The sequence below is a fragment of the Siphateles boraxobius genome, unplaced genomic scaffold (assembly GCF_051911475.1).
Source record: "Siphateles boraxobius isolate OS27281-9 unplaced genomic scaffold, OSU_SipBor_1 12, whole genome shotgun sequence".
NCBI lineage: Eukaryota > Metazoa > Chordata > Actinopteri > Cypriniformes > Leuciscidae > Siphateles > Siphateles boraxobius.
The window spans coordinates 10,576,857-10,601,853 of record NW_027508722.1 but is presented as its reverse complement, the minus strand read 5'-3'; the positions used below and the strand labels follow the sequence as shown (position 1 = coordinate 10,601,853).

Genomic DNA, 24,997 nt, shown 5'->3' with positions numbered 1-24,997 from the left:
ATAATGTTTTATATACATACAACTGCAATGTTCACAATTTGATTGTGATTTGTGAGTTCAATTTCTCCTAATTTGTAAAAGACAAATAAATGAACAATGAATTCAATCAACTGATTCTGATTCAATAAAACACAATTCGTTTTTTGAAAGGTTCTGTCCTATTGCATATGGCAAATTATACAGTTTGTTACACAAATACGACCCCCCCCCCCCCCCCCCCCCCCCCGACCAGTATGACAGATAAATACAAGATTAACACTGACAATTTTGTTTCACGTTTGTTTACAAACAGTGACATATGCCACAAGTGGAATGGCCAAAACTGGAGGCCAAACCGCTCTCTGCAGTCGGGGCGCAGATGGACACAACTCTCTGCCAAGAAACTTTGCAATAATGCATGTCAGACTCCTGTGGTCAATGCCCCTAATGTAATGTGTGTGATCCAATTAGGAAGCTTCTCAGTGTTGTATTTGTATGACCATAAGCACAAAAGTATTAATATGAAATGTCCTGTTTCATTGTGGTTGACATACCATATTGAAGACAGCCATGATCAGGATGAGGGCTGTGGTTGCCATGGTGAGGGTGATGCGTGGCCAGGGATTGTTGGCGATGATTCCGGAGGATCTAAGGATCCAGAGCCAAGATGCAGAGGCCGTCTTATTGCAATGCTAGTGTTGGTCAACACAAATGAAAATAATACAGAAAGAATAAGTACGTTTTTTTACTCATAGAATTCAAAAGATGATTAGAAAGAAAGTCTCTTATTTAAAGTTATTTAAGTACATATATTACCTTAGTGCAGTACCAAATTGTGTGGTGGGATGAATCATATTATTGTGGTATGCCTTAGGTAATCTGTATAACTCATCATCAACTGATGCATGGTTATTGCAAGGTCGTGGTGAAGAATAAACACATGATTCACTTCATTTCAAGCACCATTTTTTTCTTGTACATATCGGAAATATTCCTACAGCTCAAGCAACCTACTCAAGCTATAGGAGCTGAGTCAACATAACTATCACAGTATTGAGCAAGCATAAGACCTTCCGAAATGTCAACAATGAACATGACCTCAGCAACAACCTGTAAAGGTCTGTTTTATTCTGCTATATACTGTAAGAACCAAGACCAATTTGATTTTTAATGCAGGATTATCTCTCCGTAATAAATAAAGCATGATATATTGTGTCTAGATTCTTTCATTGAGTTAAACTAAAGACTCGCTCATCTTTGCAATTTAATTGAACTCCAACAGATAAGGAATATAGTAATGACAACTCTTTGTGTTCTGCACCAGGTGTTTTCAATTGGTGGGTTGTGACCAAAAAAACTGTTGCAGATTTGTTATTCTGGATAGTGTGTGTTAAATCACTTAGGCCTGGTTTCACAGGCAGGGCTTAGATTAAGCCAGGATTCATGTAAATGAATCATGCAAGGTGATTTACTAATATTTGCGCAAGTCAATTTACTGGTATTTGCACCATTATTTAACACCCCAAAAAAAGCATGTCTCCACCAAATGCTAATTTGCGCTGCCCTTGGTAGATTGCTTTAGTCGTTATGGAAATGATCCGGCTGCGTCTGTTTTCTGTAATTTCCCAACTTTCCACTCCTATCTGCGCTTTTATGGGATCGTTCTCTTATGCTAATTTGCCCTGTTTAGTAAATCTGGCCCTAAATGTGTTTAACGGAATTTGGATTGTTTTTTTATTTTTTACTAGAAGAAAAGAAAAGATATGAGATGCATTTTCTCTTCCCTTTCAAAATTTGACAATGCTATTTATTTTACGATCCCAACTTTGCCCACTTGTATGACAAACCCCCGGGTTTCACAGACAAGGCTTAAACCTAGTTCCAGACTAAAATGCAAGTTTGAAAGCAACTTGTAATTACACACACACACACACACACACACACACACACACACACACACACACACACACACACACACACACACACACACACACACACACACACACACACACACACACATATATGTGAATTTAATCGGATACTTAAGATCAGAAATGCTTATTGAATCCTGTTTGTGCATTTTAATGTGGTTCAATTCAAGCGCAAGAAGACACAAAACAAAATTTAAAATACTGAATAGTGCACAAATGCTGAATAGAGTTCTCTTTTGCGTCTTCTTGCACTTGAACGGACATATAAACACAAAATCATGTAAAAATATCCTTCTAAACCCATGTCTCAAGTGAACGTAAACAGTTGAAAAAGAATGCGCATGTGTTACAGTATATTGGATCTGTGCATTGGGTCTTAAAGTGACAACAGGCTAGTATAACAAATGCAGTCTGTGTAATTACTTTTAATCAAAGAAAATCACTCAGTGATCTTGACTGAACAACTTTTGTAACTTTTAAAAGGATTAATCTATATTTTATTTATAATAAGAAAACTGCAGTGTTATTTTACATATGATTTCAATGTATGAACTTTGTTCCGAATATTGCTATTGCTAATTTGATTATTTGTTCTTCTATTTGTTAAATCTATGCACATAAGTAGGAGTCAAAAAAGACTCAACTAATTGCATTTAATATAAATTTAAACTATAATACACTTTAATTTAATTGTAAACAACATGCAGTTAAGTGTCCAAAAACATTATATTCAGTTCACACTTGAATATATGCTTTAAAATATTATTTTTGTAATACATACTCTTTTTAAAAGTGTACTTCTTTTTCACAGAATGCTACAAACAATAGCAGACAAATGTATTTCTTCTAAAAAGAACAAATAGTTTGTGCAGTTGTAATTTTATGTACCTAACTTAATGGAATTGTCTTGTGTGAAATGAACCAACGAGCCAACTCTTGCTAAAACAGTGTTGACATTATTAACAAAATAAACACTATAGACTCCACCGTCACTTACCAAGAAATGCCCAATGAAGCAAATGAGCAGAATCACAGACAGAATTAAGAAGGACATTCCAAATGATATTCCCAATACTGCAGTTCTGAAATAGACAGAGAGCACATGGTGTCTTAAATCACAAATTGAAGAGAGTGAGAACAGGTGTTCTCGATCACAAATTCATTCTGACATCTCCAACTCAAATTCAACAAATTCACCCTGACAGTTCCAGTTCACTACAATTCATTACAATCTTGTATTGTCATGCACTGTGAAACACGTGCAGAGGATGAATGAACGTACTTTGGCAGGACCAGGATCTGCACGATGAAAATGCAGAAGAATATCAAGCAGGCACAGGTGATGTAATATTTGAAGGCCGGCAGGGTCGTTGCTCTATACTGCAGGGAATAGACACACTGTTCTCACAGAGCATCCGACTCTTGTGTCTTTTTTAATTTAGTTGACTGATTCATCTCATTCCGTCTCATTGTGGGTGAAAGCAAACAGGTTTGTGTTTCAATTATTGATATGTTGATGTGTTATTGATGGACTATGGATGACTACACTTCAAGTAAACATTGCGAAGAATCAATGCTAACCTCTTTTTCCAATGTTTTATTGTGGAAAAACAAGGATATTCTCTGAATGTCTTCTGATTTGAGCCATTGTCTATGGAAATTAAAAAAAAAAGAGAGAGAAATGGATAGATAAAACCAACCAACAAATAACTGGGTCATTAAACATCAGGGGTAAATATACAGCTGAGATATGAGATTACCTACTTTTGAGAAGTGATGCCATCGAAAGTTCGAATCATCCTCTCATTGAGTTCCTCCTCAAAACGTTTCTTTTGAGATTTTGTTCTGAAGAGGACACTGACTTATTAATGACTCTTTGTCTTGCATTCATAAACATTTAAAATATATTTATCATTTCAATTAATTCTATTTTGATGCTTTATGTCTATCAAAAAAGTCAAAACATGTCTATGAAAGTAGTGAAGTGAAAGTTATTCCAGTAGGTAGGCATCTACATTATGCTGCCTCCTAAAATACTTTGTTTCTAAGGCAGCATCAGGTGGAATACATGCAGTATATAACAGCTCACTAGGTTTTAGAACAGATCAAATATGTAACCTACTGTAGCATAACTGCTTTTAGTATAAAAATACAGAACTTAAATCACCTCTCTGAACGTCTCTGAAAGTGGTACTGGCCCATTGGGACATCCTGTTAATAAGGAAGGAATAGGTGGTGAGTAATTTTAGCAGAAGGGACATCTCAGAAAGAAAAAAAAGAAAGAGAAAAAAAGAGAGACAAGAATAAAAGCTTCTTGTGACTGCTTTACATTTTTATTAGAAGCGGCACCTACACTTTATTATGTTGTTTTTATTTGCTTTAATTAGTAATTATGCAAATAGGAGATAATTGCCAGAATTGTGCCAGATTCCGTCATCATTTACTCACCCTCAAGTTGTTCCAAACCTGTATGAATATCTTTCTAAAAGAAGATTATTTTGAAGAATGTCGGTAACCAAAAAGTTGACTTTTTCAGTGTCTGTGTCAGTGGGGCCCATCAACTGTTTGATAACCAACATTCTTCAAAATAATCTTCTTTTGTGTTCTGGAGAAGATAGAAATTTATACAGGTTTGGAACAATTTGAGGGTGGGTAAATTATGACATAATTTTAATTTTTGGGTCAACTATACCCTTGACTATATTTTTGTGTGTAACGGATGTAGGCCAATAAGAGCTTTGCATGTAAACCTCACTCCTCTGGCCTCAAGATGTGCGCTAAAACACTGATGCTAGAGGCTGCGGTCTTTAATGTTCTCTTTAGCTCGCCCGCCTCCCAAACCAGAGACCTCGTTTGAATCCCGCTCAAAGCAGGTCAAGTAGGACCGGTTGAATTTGGTACTGTCGACCCAGATGGGATTGAGGTTTTTGGGGGGGGGGGGGTGAGTGTAACGGATGTAGGCTAGTAAAAGCTGTGCGTGTAAACCTCACTCCCCTGGTCTCAAGATGTGCACATCCTTCCAGGTCCTTCCAGTCCCGCTCGGATTGGGTCGAGTAGGACCAGTTACGTTTATTGTTAGAATAGTAAAACATCTTATGCTCCTAACATCAAAGGATGTTCGTCTAATCAAAATATAGTATTTTGGCAGCAAATGTACCTGTTACTAGATAATATGGTTAATTCTAACAATTGCTGCCAAAATACTGTAGAGTTTTGTAAGACAGGCATCCATTGATGTTAACATCAAAGGCCAATTTACCAGCGTTGTATATTAATTTAACAAAGTGTTTGTTTCATGTGTTCGGCAGGTAAATAAACTTCTGCTTTCAAAATTGAGGACATTTTCATTTACTTTTGTACGATAAACAATTATTGGTAAATACTATGTTAGGTCTCCACTGTAAAATGTAACCCCTTGAAGAAAAAATACAAACAAAGAGTTCATAGGAAGACTCACTGCAGTGTTGATTTTTCCGTTCTCATTGGTCATGCTGTCTCGGTGGTGAAGGTTGGCGAAAGGCTTGGCTGCACCCCAGGACTCCAGGTATCGGGTCATCCTCACTGAAGCTCTCATTTTAGCCCCATCAATGGTGTGTCTGGGTCTGTAGTGGTGTTGAGGACTCTTTCTCTCTACCTAAAAAAAACATACTAGACAGATTCTAGACAAACTTCACTAAACCTACTCAACTAAGTATCTTGGACAACTTAGCAAATAATATGTATTGACACAAGAGCTTGTAAAAGGAAAGCAGCATTGGCAATAAAGTTTTGAAAGAGAGCTTGACTTGAAGGAAACAAAAATGACTGTTCATTTGTTTAGAGACTTTCATACCTTTGGGTTGATCACTAAGTAAGTTACAACTCCATGCTCTTTTAGATAAGGATCACGTTCCTGGCCATCTCCATCTTCAACCTTATATGACCCGTTCAAGTGCTCAAGGGTCACTGAGGTGATGTGGACTCGTCTATTCATCAAGAACTTGCAATTACTATTGTTTTCTCACCAGATTTTTGACAATTTGCACATCTTCTACAAACTGGAAATGCATATTATAATTATGGATAACAACATAAATGAAGCATACAATTACATTAAAACCCCACAATGGCTTACCCAGGTACACCACCTGCTTCCATGTAATTAGCTAAAGTCACATCATGAGACCAGACATCATATTGCCATTTCTGGAGGCCAATCACACCACAGAGAACGTTTCCAGAGTGAACTCCCACTCGCATGTTAATGTCCACCCCTGTGGCATCTCGCACTTTCCTATATAGGAAAGGAAAAAAAAAAACAGCAACACATCCCTTCACACATCAGAGCATTGATTAAACCTTATGCTGTAACATGTGTAGAAACACATTTAGACAAGAGACATGGCTATGCACTTTTAAAAGGCATAGCATGTTGAATGTTGTTTTTGTCACACCAATTCACAAGTTGCTGGAGATGCATCAAAAGTGCATGATCCTCTTGAAAATTACTCATTTACTCATCCTGATGTTCCTAACCCATGAAATTCCTTTCTTCCACAGAGCACAAAAATAGATGTTTTACAGAATGTCCTAGCCGCTCTTTTCCATACAACATATCTGAGTAGGACAAGAGGATGTCAATCTCCAAAAAAAGCACCTTAAAAAGCACAACAAAATTAGGCCCTATGCATTGTATGATATATTCCAGTTTTGTGTCCCAATTCACCTACATATACTGAGACCTAAAAGTATGTACTGTTTTATGAAGAAAAAGTACATATTGAGAGTGTAGCAGAAGAGTAGGCAAGCTTTGGGACTTACTACTTTCTTCATAATTACGTACACCCCTGTCACTTTATGTCTATGCTGTCACTGTTTAAGCTGCCCACTGCCCAGTCAATCATGTTGTTAAAATTATCCATTTAAAAGTTAATGACCAAAACGTATCTTTACAAAAGTTCACAACGCTGTTAAAATTTAAATATAATTAATATTTTTTTATATTTTAATTCATATTAAATACAAATACATTTTCTTCAGATTAGATGCAGCACAAGTCTTCTGAAGCTGTACAATTGCTTCATGTAGTGACAGATTAAAATGAAAATTGTTATTCACTGAAATTCTTCTTCTATGCCATAGCGCTTAAATCTTAAAGCACATTGAAAACCTGCAGTGTGGTGATTGGTCACAAGACATAAAGTGGGATGTATAAGTTTAAGAGGGCAAGATCTATAGTGAATCTGAAATCCAGTCTGAACTTAAAAGACCCTGGTCACTACATGGTTTTGTAAATTTATTGAAGAATGTTTTCGGTATCACTTTACAATAAGGTTCATTAGTTAACATTAGATAATGTATTAATTAACATGATCTAACAATGAGCAATACATTTGTTACAGCATTTATTAATCTTTGTTAATGTTAGTTAATAAAAATACAGCTGTTCATTGTGTGTTCATGTTAGTTCACAGTGCATTAACTTTGTTAACAAATACAACCTTTGATTTTAATAACGTATTAGTAAATGTCGAAACTTATATTAACTAAGATTAATAGGCTAAAGGCTGAAGAAGTATTGTTCATTCTAACATCTGTCCATGTTAACTAATGTTAACTAATGAACCTTATTGTAAAGTGTTACCATGTTTTCAGCAGTGAACAGAACAACTAAAAAGTCATATGAGTTTGAAAAAACAGGAGAGTGAGAATTTTTTGGGAGAATTAGTCCCTTAAAATGGTGCTGATCTGTAAAACATTTATTAGCACTTGGTTTTAAGATGATGAAAACTCTAGTGAGTCTACACTGTGACTAGATTGGACACTCAAAACATACAGCATATCATTTTTTTTTTTTGTTGTTGCATTTTTCTCCCGGTTGATTATACATTGACACTGTGATTGTGACAAGTTTTCGTGCAATCAGTTTGTCCCTTTAACAGGAATGCTCAGCATATTTTCCACCACCACAATTTGCCTCCAACTACTAATAGAGAGATTTCATTCTTCCAGGCTTCTGCAGAACAGGTAGAGATAAGAGAAAGACAGCTCTATCGTCTAGACTGAGCACCAGTCATTTTCCACAGTCTGACATCTAAGGCCTCTGACTCATTATCAGGACAGCCAGGTATCATGTCCTTCACAGCAGCACCGGGCCGAGACCAATCAGCCCCTCTGCGCCGAGGATTATAGGACTGGGATAGAAGCTTTGCTGCTGGACTGGCTCTGCCTAAATTCTGTCATAGTAATAAAGCAAGTATGCACACAGTTTGCTTAAAACTCTATTTATTGTATTATAAAATGCTTTTAATTTTATGCAAATTGAAGTTACTTGTAGATAGAAACAGAATGATTATTTAAATTATAAATTGTGTAATCTCCTGTAGTAATGTGCTATAAAGCCAGGTGTTCACAGTGTTGTTTTTCAGAGATAAAGTGTGAACAGGTTTGCAGAACATATAATAATTATGAAATTAGGACTCACTAGCGTAGCCAGAAAAGCGTCTCTGGGTGTGCAAAAGAAAAATTGGGTGTGCCACATTTACTGTCAAATTAATGTGCAAAAAAACTCGGACCCGGCGTATCACTAACTTTACAGAATAGACTGGGCTGATGTGTAAAACTGGCTTGCCACATAAACATAATAATAGGCCTACAGTATATAAAATATAACTCAGGGCTCAATATTAAGGCTTTACGTGTGCTTGTCCTTCGAACAAGTACATCGGCCATACTCTTGTCCAAGTAAAAATCCAGAAATCGGTTTAAATATATGCTTCATCTTTCATTTTAAATTCTTAGATTTGATCAATAAATTCAATTGAAATAATAAGACACTATGCTGTTACCAATCAAATTAATTAATTTACACTGAAAATTTACAACTGCAATTACCTACTTTTAAACACGAAACTAAACCACCAGTAGGGGGCGGCAAGTGACCACCTTAATGAGTGAGTTATTGAGTCATTTATTCAAATGATTCGTTCAAACGGCTGAATCGTTAAGGAATGAGTCAGTTGTTTAATGGGTCATCACAGTCTATGTGGGTCATTGAATCTTTGACTCAATCGATTCATTCAAACCGCTGAATCATTCATTAATGCAGTTATGTGTTCAGGTGAGCTGTTGTTCTTGGGATGTTTGTTTGGAACTATTTTCGCTGCTCAAATAGAACAAAAACAGTCAATATTGTGTGTAAAATGTAAGTGACTTAATATTAATTACTTGTTTATTGAACTGTCATATGAAATCAGTGTCATATTTTCAGTCGAGATGGTATTCAGCACTCGCGGTCAATGTGATGTTGCTTAACTGTATCATATCATATGTTATAAATATAAAAAATCCACATTATTTTTTTAACCGCTCTATGTTCATAAAGTTTCTTTGAGTGATCTGCGCTCATTTGTTTCCATTTCTCCTCATTAGGCTGCGCTAGCCTCAACAGCACAACCATGTTACCAGTCAGCGGCTGTTTGCGGATTGGAATGTCGGTAGATATTTTGTTACCGATAATAATTTAAAAATTAAAATACATTTCAAATGTACAAATATTCTAAGTAAACAACAATAGTCCAAGTTTAGGAAACGTTTTTATTAAAGCTTTAAAAAATAATTCTGCATCTATTTTAGGTGATCCAGCTGCCACTGTGGGTGGCACCAACACACCCGTGCCTACGCCAGTGGGACAGATGTTTTCAAACTAATCTGAGGCAAAGAATCTTTCAGCTAAGGTCTATAAGAAACAATCAGTAGATGAACAAGCCCTTTGGAAATGTAGAGTTCGATAGGCTATATGTTTAGACCAATGGTTCACAATTGGTTTTGCTCCGAAGGCCAGACTATGGATATCAAGTACCAAAAATTTTTGTTTGTAAAAAAGAAAATGTAAAATTACCATGAACAACATAGAACAAACAATATGTCAAAATTTAGAAAATGCATAAACAACAGCAGAAGTGAGATTTACCAACCATGTAAATTACGGGATTAAATATTACATTTGCATTAACAACACCAGTTGAGAACCACTGAAAGCAGACATGTGAACTTACTGAACTTACTTAATAGCTTCGCACATGTCAAGTCCCATCTTCACACAGTTTTTGGCATGATTTGGCAAGGACTCTGGGAGGCCAGATACACAGTAATAACAGTCCCCAAGAATTTTTATTCGCATACATTCATTTTCCTGAAAGACACAGAAACATTCAAGGACTTCAACAGTCAGAAAACATCTTGATAAGAGCAACTCTTGGTAATCAAGCTGCAACATTTAATTTGAGTTGTATAAAGTAATTTATTTTCCAAATCAGAAAGAAATGGTAAAGCTATAAGCATCTGTATCAATAAAGTACATGTCAGTTACTGGACTGAAGTGGCTCATTTTCAGATTTAGTTTACCTTGGCAATCTGATCAAATTTGCCAAATAGTTCATTCAACATATGAACCAGCTCTCCTGGTGAGCAATCGGTTGCCAAGCGGGTAAATCCAACAATATCAGCATACAGAATACTGTAAGAGAATATACATTTGTGTGACACAGGAATGGAAAAAGACATACATACTTAAGATTTATATTTATATGCATCTGAAAATCAGAGAGTCGATTCCTTCTTTTGATATATTGCATGTTCAGATATTCATACAAAAAAATATTCTGGGGGCCATGAAAATTAGGTGAACATTATCAAAAATGCTGGCAGTAGTGGGCAACTTAATTACTTCATGATTATTTTATTTTCCATGCAACAGAACAAAAGAGTATAGCTAGTGCAAAGTTATCCTCAAACCATGTCAGAATGAACCACAGCAAGAACAGGACACTCAGAATGTGTTTCTCAGGCTTTGTGCTAAACAAACTATTTTGCATTCTTTTAAATCTCTGACCTTTTAATTTAAGTCCACCATTTAAAAAGATGGCAGGTGGAGCAAATAAAGTTGTTCAGTGATGACAATGAATTAGCTCATTATTCAGCACAATCAAAAGAGCTCAAACCTGAATCAGTTTTGAATAACTACAACATCTCCCCATAAGTTTCCAGGCTTTGGCCAAACATACATACTGTGATTCATTTTAAGACATTTGTTTCATTTGATATAGCTATTTGTACAATATTTACAGTGTATGTTTCTTTTATCAAGACATTACAGATAGATTTGTCTGTGGACAAAGCAATTCTGCAGATAATATGTTGCTCCAACCTCATAATATTGTACTTCATTCTTATTCATGATTTTGACTGTAGTGAGAAATTCTCATTTTGTGGTATGGGGTGACGCACCTGACATTGGTGTGACGTTGTACATATAAATTATGAAAGTTGTTGGTGTTTTCCACCTGACCAAATTTCGGCCCCTGTAGTCTCTGTATGATTTCAGCTTTCATCACTCGGGCAATGTGAGCAGGAAGCAGAGACAGCAACAAACGTTCCTGTAGCAAAAAACACCACACCGGGGAAGTGAGATAATTATAAATAAACCTACACTCTTGTCTGGCTTGTCCCTTCAGTAAGTGCAGCAGAGACTTGACTCTGATATAAAAGCTTGCATTACATAAAAGACTGCTCACAGTCATGTGAACAAATGGATTGAAAAGAAATAAGTGATTAAAACACATGATGTATGATAAATAGTAGGCCTATGCTCTTTTCAAAATTCTGGAAAGCTGGCATCATACCCCCACCCCCCTTTTTGAAAATAGATGTGAACATGCACTATTCAAACTTAAATGGTTGTAATTCAAGATGGTTCGGTTATGTTTTTAAAGAAGATATTCAGCAGATTATTGCTGAAGGGAAAAAAGTTATGGAAGTTTAAATTCACTGTACATCAAATGAACTATACTAAACATTTTTTATTTCAAATAAAATAATTATTTTACACAATTATTTTTTACTATAGAATTACTATAAAATCAAAGACATATATCTAAACAAGTTGTTTTCCAAATTTGAAGTTGATGTCACAAAAATGTAAGTTCCTATGAGATTTTCAATTCTATCACAAAATAGGTGCCATATATGTAACCTTGAGACTTTTCCTTCCATTTTCAAATTGGTTTTCACAGGATGAATTTCATAAGCTTTCGAATGATACCTGTATCAATCTATGTATGATTATTAAAATTTGTGATACGAAAAAAGGCAATAAAAAGAGCGCCATTGGGTTAACGGCAGTAGACATGTTCCCAACATAAAGGTTATTCCAAAAGATAGTAAATTATGATCCCTGTTTAAAGGATAACTCTAATTTTTTTGTAAATTTGGAGTGCTGTCAGTACAGAGAACAACGACAGAAATCGGTGTTGCCTACACTGTGTTAATCCTCTTTTTAAAATTTGCACCCGGTTTACTTAAATGTTAAAGGGGTCATATAATGCCATTTTTGTGCAAGTTAATATGAATCTTTAGGGTCTAAATGAAAACTTTGTAATATACTTTTATTAAAAATGATCATTAGTATTGTAAGAAAACACTAATTTTACATGGTCAAAAACAGCTCTGTTTTCAGCACGCCGTTTCAGTGCATATGTCTTTAAATGATAATGAGCTTTGCTCACTCCGCCCCTCTGTTCTGTGGGGCGTTTTGACACAAGCACGTGGAGTGTTGCCTTGACAACAGTTGAGGGTATATTTTGCAACAAGAATGTCATTGGGAGTCTCTGAGGAAACATATGTTCTACAATACCAATTTGAACCGGAGTCGGACCCGGAACAAGATGACGGCCCCGAAGAAGTTCGACAATTAAGGCTCCAACAGGACGTTTCTGAATGGTTGGTTAACGTAATGTCACTTTGATCTATTTTTGTAACTTGTGTAACGCCAGGGTAACTTAGAGTAGTGGGATACAGACGCTATGTGTTTACTGATGTATAGGTTAGTTCCTTTTCAAGGGAACTTGAGCTGTGTCAAACGCTGTGGGAACGCCCCTGCATGTGTGCGTCCTGAAGCACGTATGAAATCAGTCCAATGGAGAGACGGAACGTCATAGGCGGGTGACGTCATCGACCAGGAAACTATAAAGCACCCCGAAATCACAACTGCGACAGCTTCTGTGCCTTCAGCAAGCACTATGTGAAATCATTGTCTCAAGTGTTTTTGTCTGTCCTTAGTTGTCACTAGGCAGGAGTTTTCTCACTATTTCAAAAAACTATATATACAGTATATATATATATATATATATATATATATATATATATATATATATATATATATATATATATATATATATACATACAGGTCCTTCTCAAAAAATTTGCATATTGTGATAAAGTTCATTATTTTCCATAATGTAATGATAAAAATTAAACTTTCATATATTTTAGATTCATTGCACACCAACTGAAATATTTCAGGTCTTTTATTGTTTTAATACTGATGATTTTGGCATACAGCTCATGAAAACCCAAAATTCCTGTCTCAAAAAATTAGCATATGATGAAAAGGGTCTCTAAACAAGCTATTAACCTAATCATCTGAATCAACTAATTAACTCTAAACACCTACAAAAGATTCTTGAGGCTTTTAAAAACTCCCAGCCTGTTTCATTACTCAAAACCGCAATCATGGGTAAGACTGGCGACCTGACTGCTGTCCAGAAGGCCATCATTGACACCCTCAAGCAAGAGGGTAAGACAGAAAGAAATTTCTGAACAAATAGGCTGTTCCCAGAGTGCTGTATCAAGGCACCTCAGTGGGAAGTCTGTGGGAAGGAAAAAGTGTGGCCAAAAAACGCTGCCCCACGAGAAGAGGTGACCGGACCCTGAGGAAGATTGTGGAGAAGGACCGATTCCAGACCTTGGGGGACCTGCGGAAGCAGTGGACTGAGTCTGGAGTAGAAACATCCAGAGCCACCGTGCACAGTGTGCAGGAAATGGGCTACAGGTGCCGCATTCCCCAGGTCAAGCCACTTTTGAACCAGAAACAGCGGCAGAAGCGCCTGACCTGGGTTACAGAGAAGCAGCACTGGACTGTTGCTCAGTTTTGCATGTCATTTGGAAATCAAGGTGCCAGAGTCTGGAGGAAGACTGGGGAGAAGGAAATGCCAAAATGCCTGAAGTCCAGTGTCAAGTACCTACAGTCAGTGATGGTCTGGGGTGCCATGTCAACTGCTGGTGTTGGTCCACTGTGTTTTATCAAGGGAAAGGTCAATGCAGCTAGCTATCAGGAGATTTTGGAGCACTTCATGCTTCCATCTGCTGAAAAGCCTTATGGAGATGAAGATTTCATTTTTCAGCACGACCTGCCACCTGCTCACAGTGCCAAAACCACTGATAAATGGTTTACTGACCATGGTATTACTGTGCTCAATTGGCCTGCCAACTCTCCTGACCTGAACCCCATAGAGAATCTGTGGGATATTGTGAAGAGAAAGTTGAGAGACGCAAGACCCAACACTCTGGATGAGCTTAAGGCCGTTATCGAAGCATCCTGGGCCTCCATAACACCTCAGCAGTGCCACAGGCTGATTGCCTCCATGCGACGCCGCATTGAAGCAGTCATTTCTGCAAAAGGATTCCCGACCAAGTATTGACTATTGGGTGCATAACTGAACATAATTATTTGAAGGTTGACTTTTTTTTTTGTATTAAAAACACTTCTTTTATTGGTCGGATGAAATATGCAAATTTTTTGAGACAGGAATTTTGGGTTTTCATGAGCTGTATGCCAAAATCATCAGTATTAAAACAATAAAAGACCTGAAATATTTCAGTTGGTGTGCAATGAATCTAAAATATATGAAAGTTTAATTTTTATCATTACATTATGGAAAATAATGAACTTTATCACAATATAGTGGGGGCGAAGCGTACCAATATCGGGTACTTCAGTTCGGCCTAGCTCTCTCTCCTCGAACATTTACAAAATGTATGGATGCAGCTCTGGCTCCGGACTCCAGGGCCATCCGCATTTTCAATTATATCGACGATTGGTTGATATTAGCTCAATCGGAGCATCTGGCCGCTCGGCATCAGATGTCGTTCTCGCTCACATCAAGAAACTGGGGTTGAGGCTCAATTCCAAGAAAAGTGTGCTATCTCCGCTACAGAGGACCACTTTTCTGGGTGTAATCTGGGATTCGACGACGATGCAGGCACGCCTGTCTCCTGCTCGTATCGCTTCGATCCTCACGGCCGTCAAACAAGCAAAGCTAGGCCAGTCACTCAGTGTGAAACATTTTCAGAGACTGTTAGGTCTGATGGCATTAGCGTCCAACGTTATACCTTGCGGCCTGCTGTACATAAGACCATTACAGTAGTGGCTCAGGGCCAAGGGGTTCTCCCCGAGGGGAAACCCGGTCTGCATGATTAGGGTCACGCGACGTTGTCTTCGCGCCCTGGCCATGTGGAAAGAACCTTGCTTCCTATCCCATGGGCCCGTGCTGGGAGCTCCCTGTCGTCGTGTAACACTAACGACGGATGCCTCCCTCACGGGCTGGGGGGGCGATCATGAGTGGTCGCCCTGCTCAGGGTCTGTGGCGGGACCATCATCTCTCGTGGCACATAAATTGTCTAGAAAAGTTGGCAGTGTTTCAGGCTCTGAAACACTTCCTCCCAGACCTGAGAGGCCACCATGTTCTTGTTCGGTCAGAAAACACATCGGTGGTCTCCTACATAAATCACCAGGGAGGTCTGCGTTCGCGCCCGTTATACAAGCTGGCTCGCCAGATCCTTCTATGATCCCAGGGGAAGCTTCTTTCATGAAGGGCGATTTATATCCCAGGGTATCTAAATCAGGGGGCAGGCATCCTGTCGAGGCAGGGGCTGAGGCCCGGGGAATGGAGACTCCACCCCGAGGTGGTGGAGCTCCTATGGAAACGTTTCGGTCATGCCGAGGTAGACCTGTTTGCATCACTCTGTCTACCGTGGTTCTCTCTAAGCCATCATGCCCCTCTGGGGTTGCACGCTATGGTACAGGAGTGCCCGAGGTCACGTCTGTACGCATTTCCCCCAATTGCTCTGCTCCCAGGAGTTCTGGAAAGGGTTCGCCGGTACGGGGTCTATCTACTGTTGGTAGCCCCGTACTGGCTGGCCGGGTATGGTTTGCGGACCTGGTGTTTTTCCTCATCGGCTCTCCTCTGGAGATTCCGATCAGGAGGGACCCTCTCTCTCATTAGGGTCCCTTCTAATGTTGCTAGACCTATAGTTCTGCAGGATTTCTGTCCTCCTCCCTTTATGTCGTCAGACCAGGAGAAACTTAATTTACTCTGCCCAGTTAGGGCTTTAGATGCTTATGTCCACAGAGCTGCCCTGTGGAGGAATTTTGAACAGTTGTTCATTTGCTTTGGGCCACCCAGGAAGGGGTGTCCTGCATCTAAACAGAGATGTGTTTAGGAAATGGTTGAGGCCATTTCACTTGCTTACGATTCGGCTGGTCAGCCTTCACCCTTGGCTGTACGAGCTCACTCGACTAGGAGTATGGCTGCTTCCAAAGGCTTATTGTCAGGAGTTTCTCTCAATGTTGTCTGTGATGCGGCAGGCTGGTCCTCACCGCACACATTTGTTAGGTTTTATGACCTTGACCTCATCTCCACTCCAGGGGCGCAGGTGCTCCCGTCCTCTGTGCGCTCTGATTTCACATGACGGCAGTGGTGGTAAGTAACGAAGTAAAAATACTTCGTTACTTTACTTAAGTATTTTTTTCGGGGATCTGTACTTTACTTGAGTATGTTTTATTTGCATCTACTTTTACTCTTACTCCACTACAATATTAAAGACAAAGTTTACTTTTTACTCCGTTACATTTCCCCATGCCCGCTCCAAGTATTTAATACACTGGCTTTCCAAACCAATGAAAAACTTGGTTTTATTTTGAAAAAAAGAACGCACAAGCTCTTTGCCAGCATACGCTCACATAGCAGTCAGTTCGCCATTGTGGAAGATGACCGCAGAAACAGGTGAAGGTGCAGCTCTGCCCAGCAATGACCCAGAGATTCCCGCTTACACTGTATCTTGCACATCTTCTGTTTGATGCAGCTAATGGTTATGTTATGGAACATGTCTTTTGCAGAGCTGCCAACTCTCACTCATTCAGTGTGAGACTCACGCAATCGACACTTTCCACACGCTCTCACGACACATCCATTTTCTCACGCAGAGAAAAATCGCGAAGCAAAGAGGACATTGACACCGACAGACAGGACAGAGTGGGTTACTTTTGATATGAAATAAATTCTCAGCTCTCAGATTCTGTCAATTTTATTACGAAATTCAAACAATAAATACCGTTTTGGAGCTTTTAAATGTGACGTGACTGATAGCTAGCGCCTGCTATGGGGTGCCATTAATCTCTTTACTACTAGTTCATTGTAAATAAACACAAATGAACAATAATAGGTAGCCTATGTTGAAAGATACAGTACAACTTACCGAAATGTACATACCTTATACATAATATCAATAAATCAGTGTTTTTCAACCGCAGAAAGAGGTCAGTAAAACAGCTGGAGAACAATATGTCACATAACGTTACATTTAGGCTACCTCAGAAAAAAAAAAAAAAAAAACATTTCATGACCATAGCACGTTAGTTTGCTAGAAAAATTAGTATTTTATAATATATTTAATATTAGTATAAATTAGTATTTTGCTAAATATGTGCACTATATATTTATTATATTTTTTACTTATATCATTAAAATATTATAAAGTTGTTATTATAATAAAAATCACATGTATTTCTAACATTTAATAATACCAGCTGACAGGGCTCTCTGTTGCCTATGTTTACAGAATTAGGTGAGATTTTCTTAATTTAAAAATTAACATGTATCTACTGTACCAAATATTTATCAAAATGAATCTATATTGAATCAAGATCGGAATCAAACCACAATAATTGAATTGAAATTGTAAAATTTGTATCAAAGAATGGCCTACTAGTCACCAGTCATTATATGCTGTCACTAAACTTAATGAAATTGTTTAGAATTGATGCAAGGTGCTTCATTGTCTCTTGACTGATTGCAAATCTAACAAATTCTTAATTGCAGTATCTAATAATTTGTTCAATTAAAACATTGCATATCACTCCCAAAACAATTGATCTGTTTAATTATTAATATTTACAGTTTGAATATTTACTTTTTACTTTCGATACTTAAGTACGTTTTAAATCGGATACTTTTGTACTTTTACTCAAGTTATGTTTGAATGGAGGACTTTCCACTTTTACTGGAGTCATTTTTTATTTAGGTATATATACTTTTACTCGAGTATAATTTTTGAGTACTTTTACCACCCATGATGACGGGCACTTGCTCTTATGGCGACGTGGGTATTAGCGTTCCCACAGCGTTTGACGCAGCTCGAGTTCCCTTGAAAGGGAGCGTCTCGGTTACGTATGTAACCCTAGTTCCCTGAATAGGGAACGAGACGCTGCATTGTTCTGCCATACTCCCTGCATGCCCGTGATCAACTTGCTTCAGGCCTATCAGAAGCTGTCGCAGTTGTGATTTTGGGGTGCTTTATAGTTTCCTGGTCGATGACGTCACCCGCCTATGACGTTCCGTCTCTCCATTGGACTGATTTCATACGTGCTTCAGTACGCACACACGCAGGGGCGTTCCCACAGCGTTTGACGCAGCGTCTCGTTCCCTATTCAGGGAACTAGGGTTACTTACGTAACCGAGACGTTCGTTGACAGATTGATGTTGAAAAACTTTTTTTTGGTAAATGTAGGCTGGCTTGTCAGTGATGCGTAACGTTATCTCAGTGTTAGGTACAACTGTCAGTGCTGAAACATTAACCATAACGCTTTGTTCATTATAAACGATTATGAATTATATTGAGAACGTCGTAACGTTACATAGAAAACATGCCGTAATATAACCTGAGTGTAAACATTAGCCACAATCATCGTGAAGCGTGCAAGCGATTTGCAAAGATTAATATTTAAAGGTTAATAAAACATTACACTCACTTCTTCTGGAGGTGCAGCAGGAACAGGAATAGTTAGTACCTATTCTGTTTTCAGGACCAGCTTCTTAGCAAAACCAGATTTACACTGACGCTCGTCTATAAAGCAGTCTGGTGAGAAATGATTAGCGCAAACATAAAAGCATTTACGTAGATCGTTGGGAATATTCCCTTCAAAAATAAAACTCAGCCAATGCGTCTTCAGTGGTTCGAATTTAGGAACATTAAAATGACTGCTATGTTTATTATTACAGCCAAGAACAGTACACCACAATCGCTTAGACGCCATTCTGCTCCAGTGTATCAACAATGACAGCTCGCTCAGTGGTGCGTTTCCCAAAGCCAACTATGGTCCTTGCGACCATACCAATAGTCTGGTATAAGTCCGTCGTTACCAATAGAGTTCAATGGAAATTGCGATCATAGTTGGCCAACGATGTTTTTGGGAAACGCACCCCAGGGCGGGTCTATGTTGAAACGCTGCTGTCAATTATCAATCGTGGGAGGGGCGTCCGATTTATTGACGTCACAAAATCGAACGGCTCAATTTGAGGCAGGGGAAAAAATTTAAGGAGATTAAAACAAAAACAGTGTATGGATTTTTATCATTATATGATGGTTGTTTACAGGCACTGCCAACACACATTTCAGTACAATCAACTTGTAAAAGTGCATGTACCATTATATGACCCCCTTTAAAATTGACCGGAGTTCTCCTTTAAGACTTTAGTCAATAGATGTTGTTAAACAACTGCAATTGTTACCTTAAAGAGCATTTTTTACCTGATTTAACCCATAAAAATTGTTTTGTTGGTATAAATAAATGCATTTACAGTAGTAATGTATAACATTTTTGGATTTGAATAAAACCAAACCAATTAACCATTTTAAGTGAAGCCAAAAGGCTGAGAGGCATCATAATAGGTTTTGCAACTTTGGAACTTTAAGGCTCCAATATACTTCAAGCCGAATTGAAGAACGAACTGTGTGACAAATGTGACATAATTTTGAACAAAATCAGGACAAAATTTCTTCTGTTGAGTCTGTGGAGGTCCGATGTGTGCAAGTGAAAACATGACCACACTGGAGAGCTGCTTCATAGTAGAAAATTATCTTGTACTGATAGGCCTATGAGAAATGAGACATTGATTTTCATTTTTAATACGGTAAAGCTGGTTGATTGTAAGCAATCTATTGTATAAAGTTGTAACGGTTACCAGACTCGAAGATAGAGGTTAAATTGAACCATACAGGTATTTATTGAACAGGTTGAATAATGACATAAAACAGATAAGTTGCAAAGATATAGCACAGTACTGCCATGATGGCAGATGAACAACAGTCTTTTCTGAATACCAGGGTTTTGGAGTGGTAGAAGATGGATCAAAGAGAACACGAGGGAACACAGGAGGAGAACGGGAATCCACTGGAGACTTTAGCGTTAGGAGATCAGGGCTGCGTTTCCCAAAAGCATTGTAAGTGGCTTACGATGCTTTTGGGAAACGCAGCCCAGGTAAGTAGCACGGGTTATGAGTCCTTTTCCACATTAGAGACAAGACGATGAAGGCGATGAATATGTGTGTATATTTAGGGAGGATAATGAGTGCAGAGATGAGGAACAGGTGTGGCTGGCTAGAATTCTGGAGACAGTTGCTGTATACCCTCATTCACTACTTTACCCCACTAATATAGTCAACTTGGGATTGATGATAACGAGTGAGTGAATTCGGAGACTGAGGGCACCGGAAGGGCTGCTGATTTCCATAGTTTGTGCTTGCTGTTTAATAATAATAATTTGAAACAGCAAACTAGCAGCTCCAGTAGTAATGAAAAGATTTATCTTGAACTCTGACATGGAAACTAGCATAAAACCTTAATTTAACAATTTAATAACACATGAAAAAGGAATTTATTGATAATACGCTGGACCAGCGCGGTTTGGAAAATGGATGGATGATTTGATTCAGCTGCGGCACCATTTCCTGGCGAGACGCTCAACGTGTGACTCACACAGTGCATTATGGGTATTCTCTAGCCATTGAGCATACATCGGTTGTATACTCGTTATTGCGGTGCATTGTGGGATTGAATGAGTGCACTTAAAAACATCCACAACAAATGGCTGTCCCTTAAAATATTTATTTTTTAAATATTTATTTTTCACCTATTTAAGGGTGTAGGGGGTGATTTTGGACACAGCCTGTGATGTTTGAGTGGCTGTGGTGGTGGAGCCTTGTGAAACCATGACAAAAGTGCTATATAAATAAACGTGACGTGCAAATGTTGCTATGACGATCAATGCTTTTCTTATCCTTTATTTAAACAATGCTTGCTGTTTTCACAATTTTGTTATTGAGAGGAAAGCCAGCAGCAAATAATTACATAGCATTGTTGACACAGTCGGATGTTCGCTAACAGCATATCGCTGGTCACTTATTTCGAATTTCATTTTACCCTTAAACGAAGAACAAAAAAGAACCTCGCCATGAGTAAATCAGGGCCTTTAATGTTCGTCTGCTGCATACAATAGTATTTATGATAAATGAGAAACTCTATACATTTTATAAAGTAGAATAAAAAATGAATATTAAGCAATCTGCATGTGGTTAGTCTGCATTTAAGCTGCAAAGAAAAATCTGCTATATTAGCTCCCTCTTCAAATTATACCTTAGCACATTTTTTATTTCACAGGAGATGTGAAAATCCATGTCAAATGCATCTGTAATGTGAAATTCATCTGGGATTGATATAATTGGGTTACGATGGACTTTTTTGAAAAGGAAAAAAAAATAGATTACCACATTAAATTGATTCAATTCAGTTTCGATTTCCTCACTAGGCATAAAGTGTCAATGACTTTAATTAGATCTAACAGGGACGGTCTGGAGGGTCATTATGGAAGCTTATGATAGCTTGACTCTGTGCTACAAGCAAAAGAAGGTTAATTGCCCAAAAGGTCTGGTACATTTCCCCTAATCAACCATAATGAACTTATAAAAATCATTTAAAATTCTGATCATTTTATTAGCATCTACATAAAAGCCATATACATTAATTTGAGTTGTGGCAAATGCATCGTTATCCCTTTTTCCACTAATTAATGTGTTATACGATGAATCTAGGATCTACTCCAATAACATCAACAGCAGAAAAGGCTGCCGCCGAGACCACTAAGCTGTGGAAAGCACAATTCATCACCCATAGCCGGAGAGGATATTCTTAAGAGGTTAATCCAGAGAAGTCCAGAGAGGCAATGTTTGACCTCTTTCAGAGCACATAGTCTGATGGAAGACAGCCAATACACCAGCAGCGGCCTTTAGACTTCACAGAGACAGCAGTGGGCTTCAGTCACACCATCTGCCTTTGTGGCCCTGTTTAAACTGGGAGCTGAAAACCAACATCACAGAAGCGTCCTGTTTTCCATTCGGTAGCAACTGGGCTGAGAGTAGGAGACCGCAAAGGTTTGCAGTATTTCAAAAGGGACCCACGGAGAACATAATGTCAAACATATGGACAAATTAGTGAAAGTATAGGCGACAAATCAATTTCAAAAACATTGTGTCCCTAATAGGTGTGATATGATAAAATAACAACTGATAAAATAATAGTCTCTGAACCTCCTATGATGTATCATGCAAACTTAATGTTTATTTAATCTAGATTAACATTTTTTCAAATGTCTTTATATATTTGAAAGTACATTATATGTGTATTGTTGTAAGCTTGTAAATGTTGTTTAATATGGCTTCTTTTGTAAAGTGAATAAGAAGTATCCCAGTAAGCAATAGCCGTCATTTCACCATCTAGGCTAACCATAGACCCGATATAGTCCGCTATGAGTTACCCACTTCTAGACACTTATTTTTTTCTTTTTTCTTTTTTTTTGCCAAAATAACTTGTGAGATCAGTCAACAGTGATTAGTTTGGTTTCATTTCTTTGACATTTTGTTATCTAATTTATGAGTCTATCCTTGGGCTATGGTTAGACGTCTATTCAATTTTCACTGACAGCACAAATTTTGCCTTGTTTTAGCCAAGACGTCAGGGCTGTGTTTGGACGGCCATTAGATGTCTTTTAATCGCAAAAAATTAATTGCTGGGATGTTGATGGAATTTTCCTCTTGACAGTACCTAGTTGGCCATGTTATTTTGAGGATGATGAAAAATGTTCAAACGGGTTCCAATAAACAAAAGGTTGTTTAATAAAGCAATCTTAAAGGTGCAGTAAGCGATTTCTGAGAAACACTGTTGAAAGTGGATCGAACCAAGAGCCACAACACACTTGTAGCCAATCAGCAGTAAGGGCATACTCATTAGGGGGAGGTGCCCGTGTTGCATAGCGGGTTCATGAGTTTGGGGGGCGGAGCTATAAAGGTAGGGGTGCAATCATTTTGGGTATTTGTTTTGGTGATTTCAAATATCAACAGCCTTTCGCAGAAATCGCTTACTGCACCTTTAAGAAATCCATAAGGCGAAAGGCTTTCTAACAGCGTGTATGGCATAAACAAATGAGCGTACATTTACACGTTCACATGATCAATATTAGACACTAACTGAATGTATAGGAGAAACTTAAAGGAACACGCCACCGTTTTTTTGAAATATGGGTTATTCTCTGTCTCCCCTACATTTAGATAGGTGGGCAAACGCATTTTTGTCTCAATGCATGCATTTTCTTAGTTTGGCAGCGCCGATGCTAGCTTAGCTTAGCATAATGATTTGAATCCTTTGTTGCCAGATAGCATGAGTATGTGAGTAAAAGTGATCCAAAAAAACAACAACTAATTACTTATTGTGGCCTGCGTATTCACAACAAGTACAAATAGCAATGCAGATTAAGACTAGGCGATTTCCTAGGCAGATATTGACTTGCGACTATATTGGGGTGAAGCACAGGCGAAGCACTGTTACTTGGGCGCAGAGATATCACGCAACACCTGAAATCGTCTCGGTTACTGATGTAACCCTCGTTCCCTGAAGGAGGGAATGGAAGACGTAACGTCGACGTAACAACGTAATTGGGATCACTTCAGGGAGCCAGACAATGACAGGGACAGGAACACCAGACAGGGAAACCAGACAGTGACGGCAGAGCGGACTCTGCCAAGGGAAAGACATGGGCTCACCGCAGGGAGCTGATCGTGGAAGAATACGCATATGGGATCGTCACAGGGATCACAACATATGGAACCCAGCCTAGCACAAGTTACACAAGCATACGAGCACTAGACCTGGCGTCAGACACTCCGCAACGTCCGGCTGCCGAAGGGGTGCCGAGGAACTCCACAGGGTTCGCCTGAGTGGGGAACTCGACTGGAGCAGAAAGTGCACGTATCCGCTCCATGTAGAGGGGAGTGGCGCAGGAAGCCGACACTAGAGCGGGAACTTCGGTGTTACAGGCTGGTTGAAGCAAGCACACAGGAAGAAACTGGCTCATCACGTAGGCTATAAAGCCTAGCGAACGTGTTAGGTGTCGCCCAGCCCGCAGCTCTACAGATAGCTATCAGCGAGGTGCCGTGTGCCAGCGCCCAAGAAGAAGGGACAAGGGCACGGCACGCCTTGGGCTTTGTAAGCCAAGGCGATGGCATCCACTATCCAGTGGGCCATCCTCTGCTTGGAGACAGCCTTTCCCTTCTGCTGGCCTCCTTAACAGACGAAGAGCTGATCTGAGGTCCTGAGGCTTTGCGTTCTGTCCACGTACAGGCGCAGATCGCGGACAGGACAGAGAAAAGCCAGGGCTGGGTCTGCCTCCTCCGAAGGCAGCGCTTGCAGGTTCACCACCTGGTCTCGAAAGGGAGTGTTGGGAACCTTGGGCACGTATTTGGGCCGGGGTCTCAGGATCACGTGAGAGTTAGCCAGGCCGAATTCCAGGCACGATTCGTTGACCGAAAATGCATGCAGGTCCCCTACCCTCTTGATGGAGGCCAATGCAACCAGGAGTACTGTTTTACAGGACAGAATTTTTAACTCAGTTGATTGCAGAGGCCCAAAGGGTGAGCTGAAAGGACCAGAGACAAATCCCAAGAGGGTATAGAGAGCGGGTGAGGAGTATTTTGTCTCCTCGCCCCCATCAGAAAACTGATGATCAGATCGCGCTTTCCCAGCGACTTACCTTCAACTGCATTGTGATGTACGGCGATAGTGGCAACATACACTTTAAGGGTGGAGGGAGACAGCCTTCGCTC

General features: G+C 39.0%; 1 protein-coding gene across 4 annotated transcripts in view; it reads right to left on the bottom strand.

The window, feature by feature from the left end:
- Positions 1–24,997, bottom strand: part of adcy2a (adenylate cyclase 2a) — a 195,058-nt gene that overhangs the window by 42,641 nt on the left and 127,420 nt on the right. For all 4 annotated transcript variants that reach the window (XM_077207341.1, XM_077207345.1, XM_077207353.1 and 1 more), the window contains 12 exons: positions 11,178–11,326; positions 10,296–10,407; positions 9,956–10,083; positions 6,025–6,183; positions 5,743–5,875; positions 5,368–5,544; positions 4,078–4,121; positions 3,675–3,755; positions 3,492–3,561; positions 3,193–3,290; positions 2,908–2,992; positions 534–671 (listed from right to left, as the gene is read on the bottom strand). In XM_077207341.1, the coding sequence (XP_077063456.1) occupies positions 534–671; positions 2,908–2,992; positions 3,193–3,290; positions 3,492–3,561; positions 3,675–3,755; positions 4,078–4,121; positions 5,368–5,544; positions 5,743–5,875; positions 6,025–6,183; positions 9,956–10,083; positions 10,296–10,407; positions 11,178–11,326 (1,374 nt within the window). The remainder of the gene's footprint in view (positions 1–533; positions 672–2,907; positions 2,993–3,192; positions 3,291–3,491; positions 3,562–3,674; positions 3,756–4,077; positions 4,122–5,367; positions 5,545–5,742; positions 5,876–6,024; positions 6,184–9,955; positions 10,084–10,295; positions 10,408–11,177; positions 11,327–24,997) is intronic.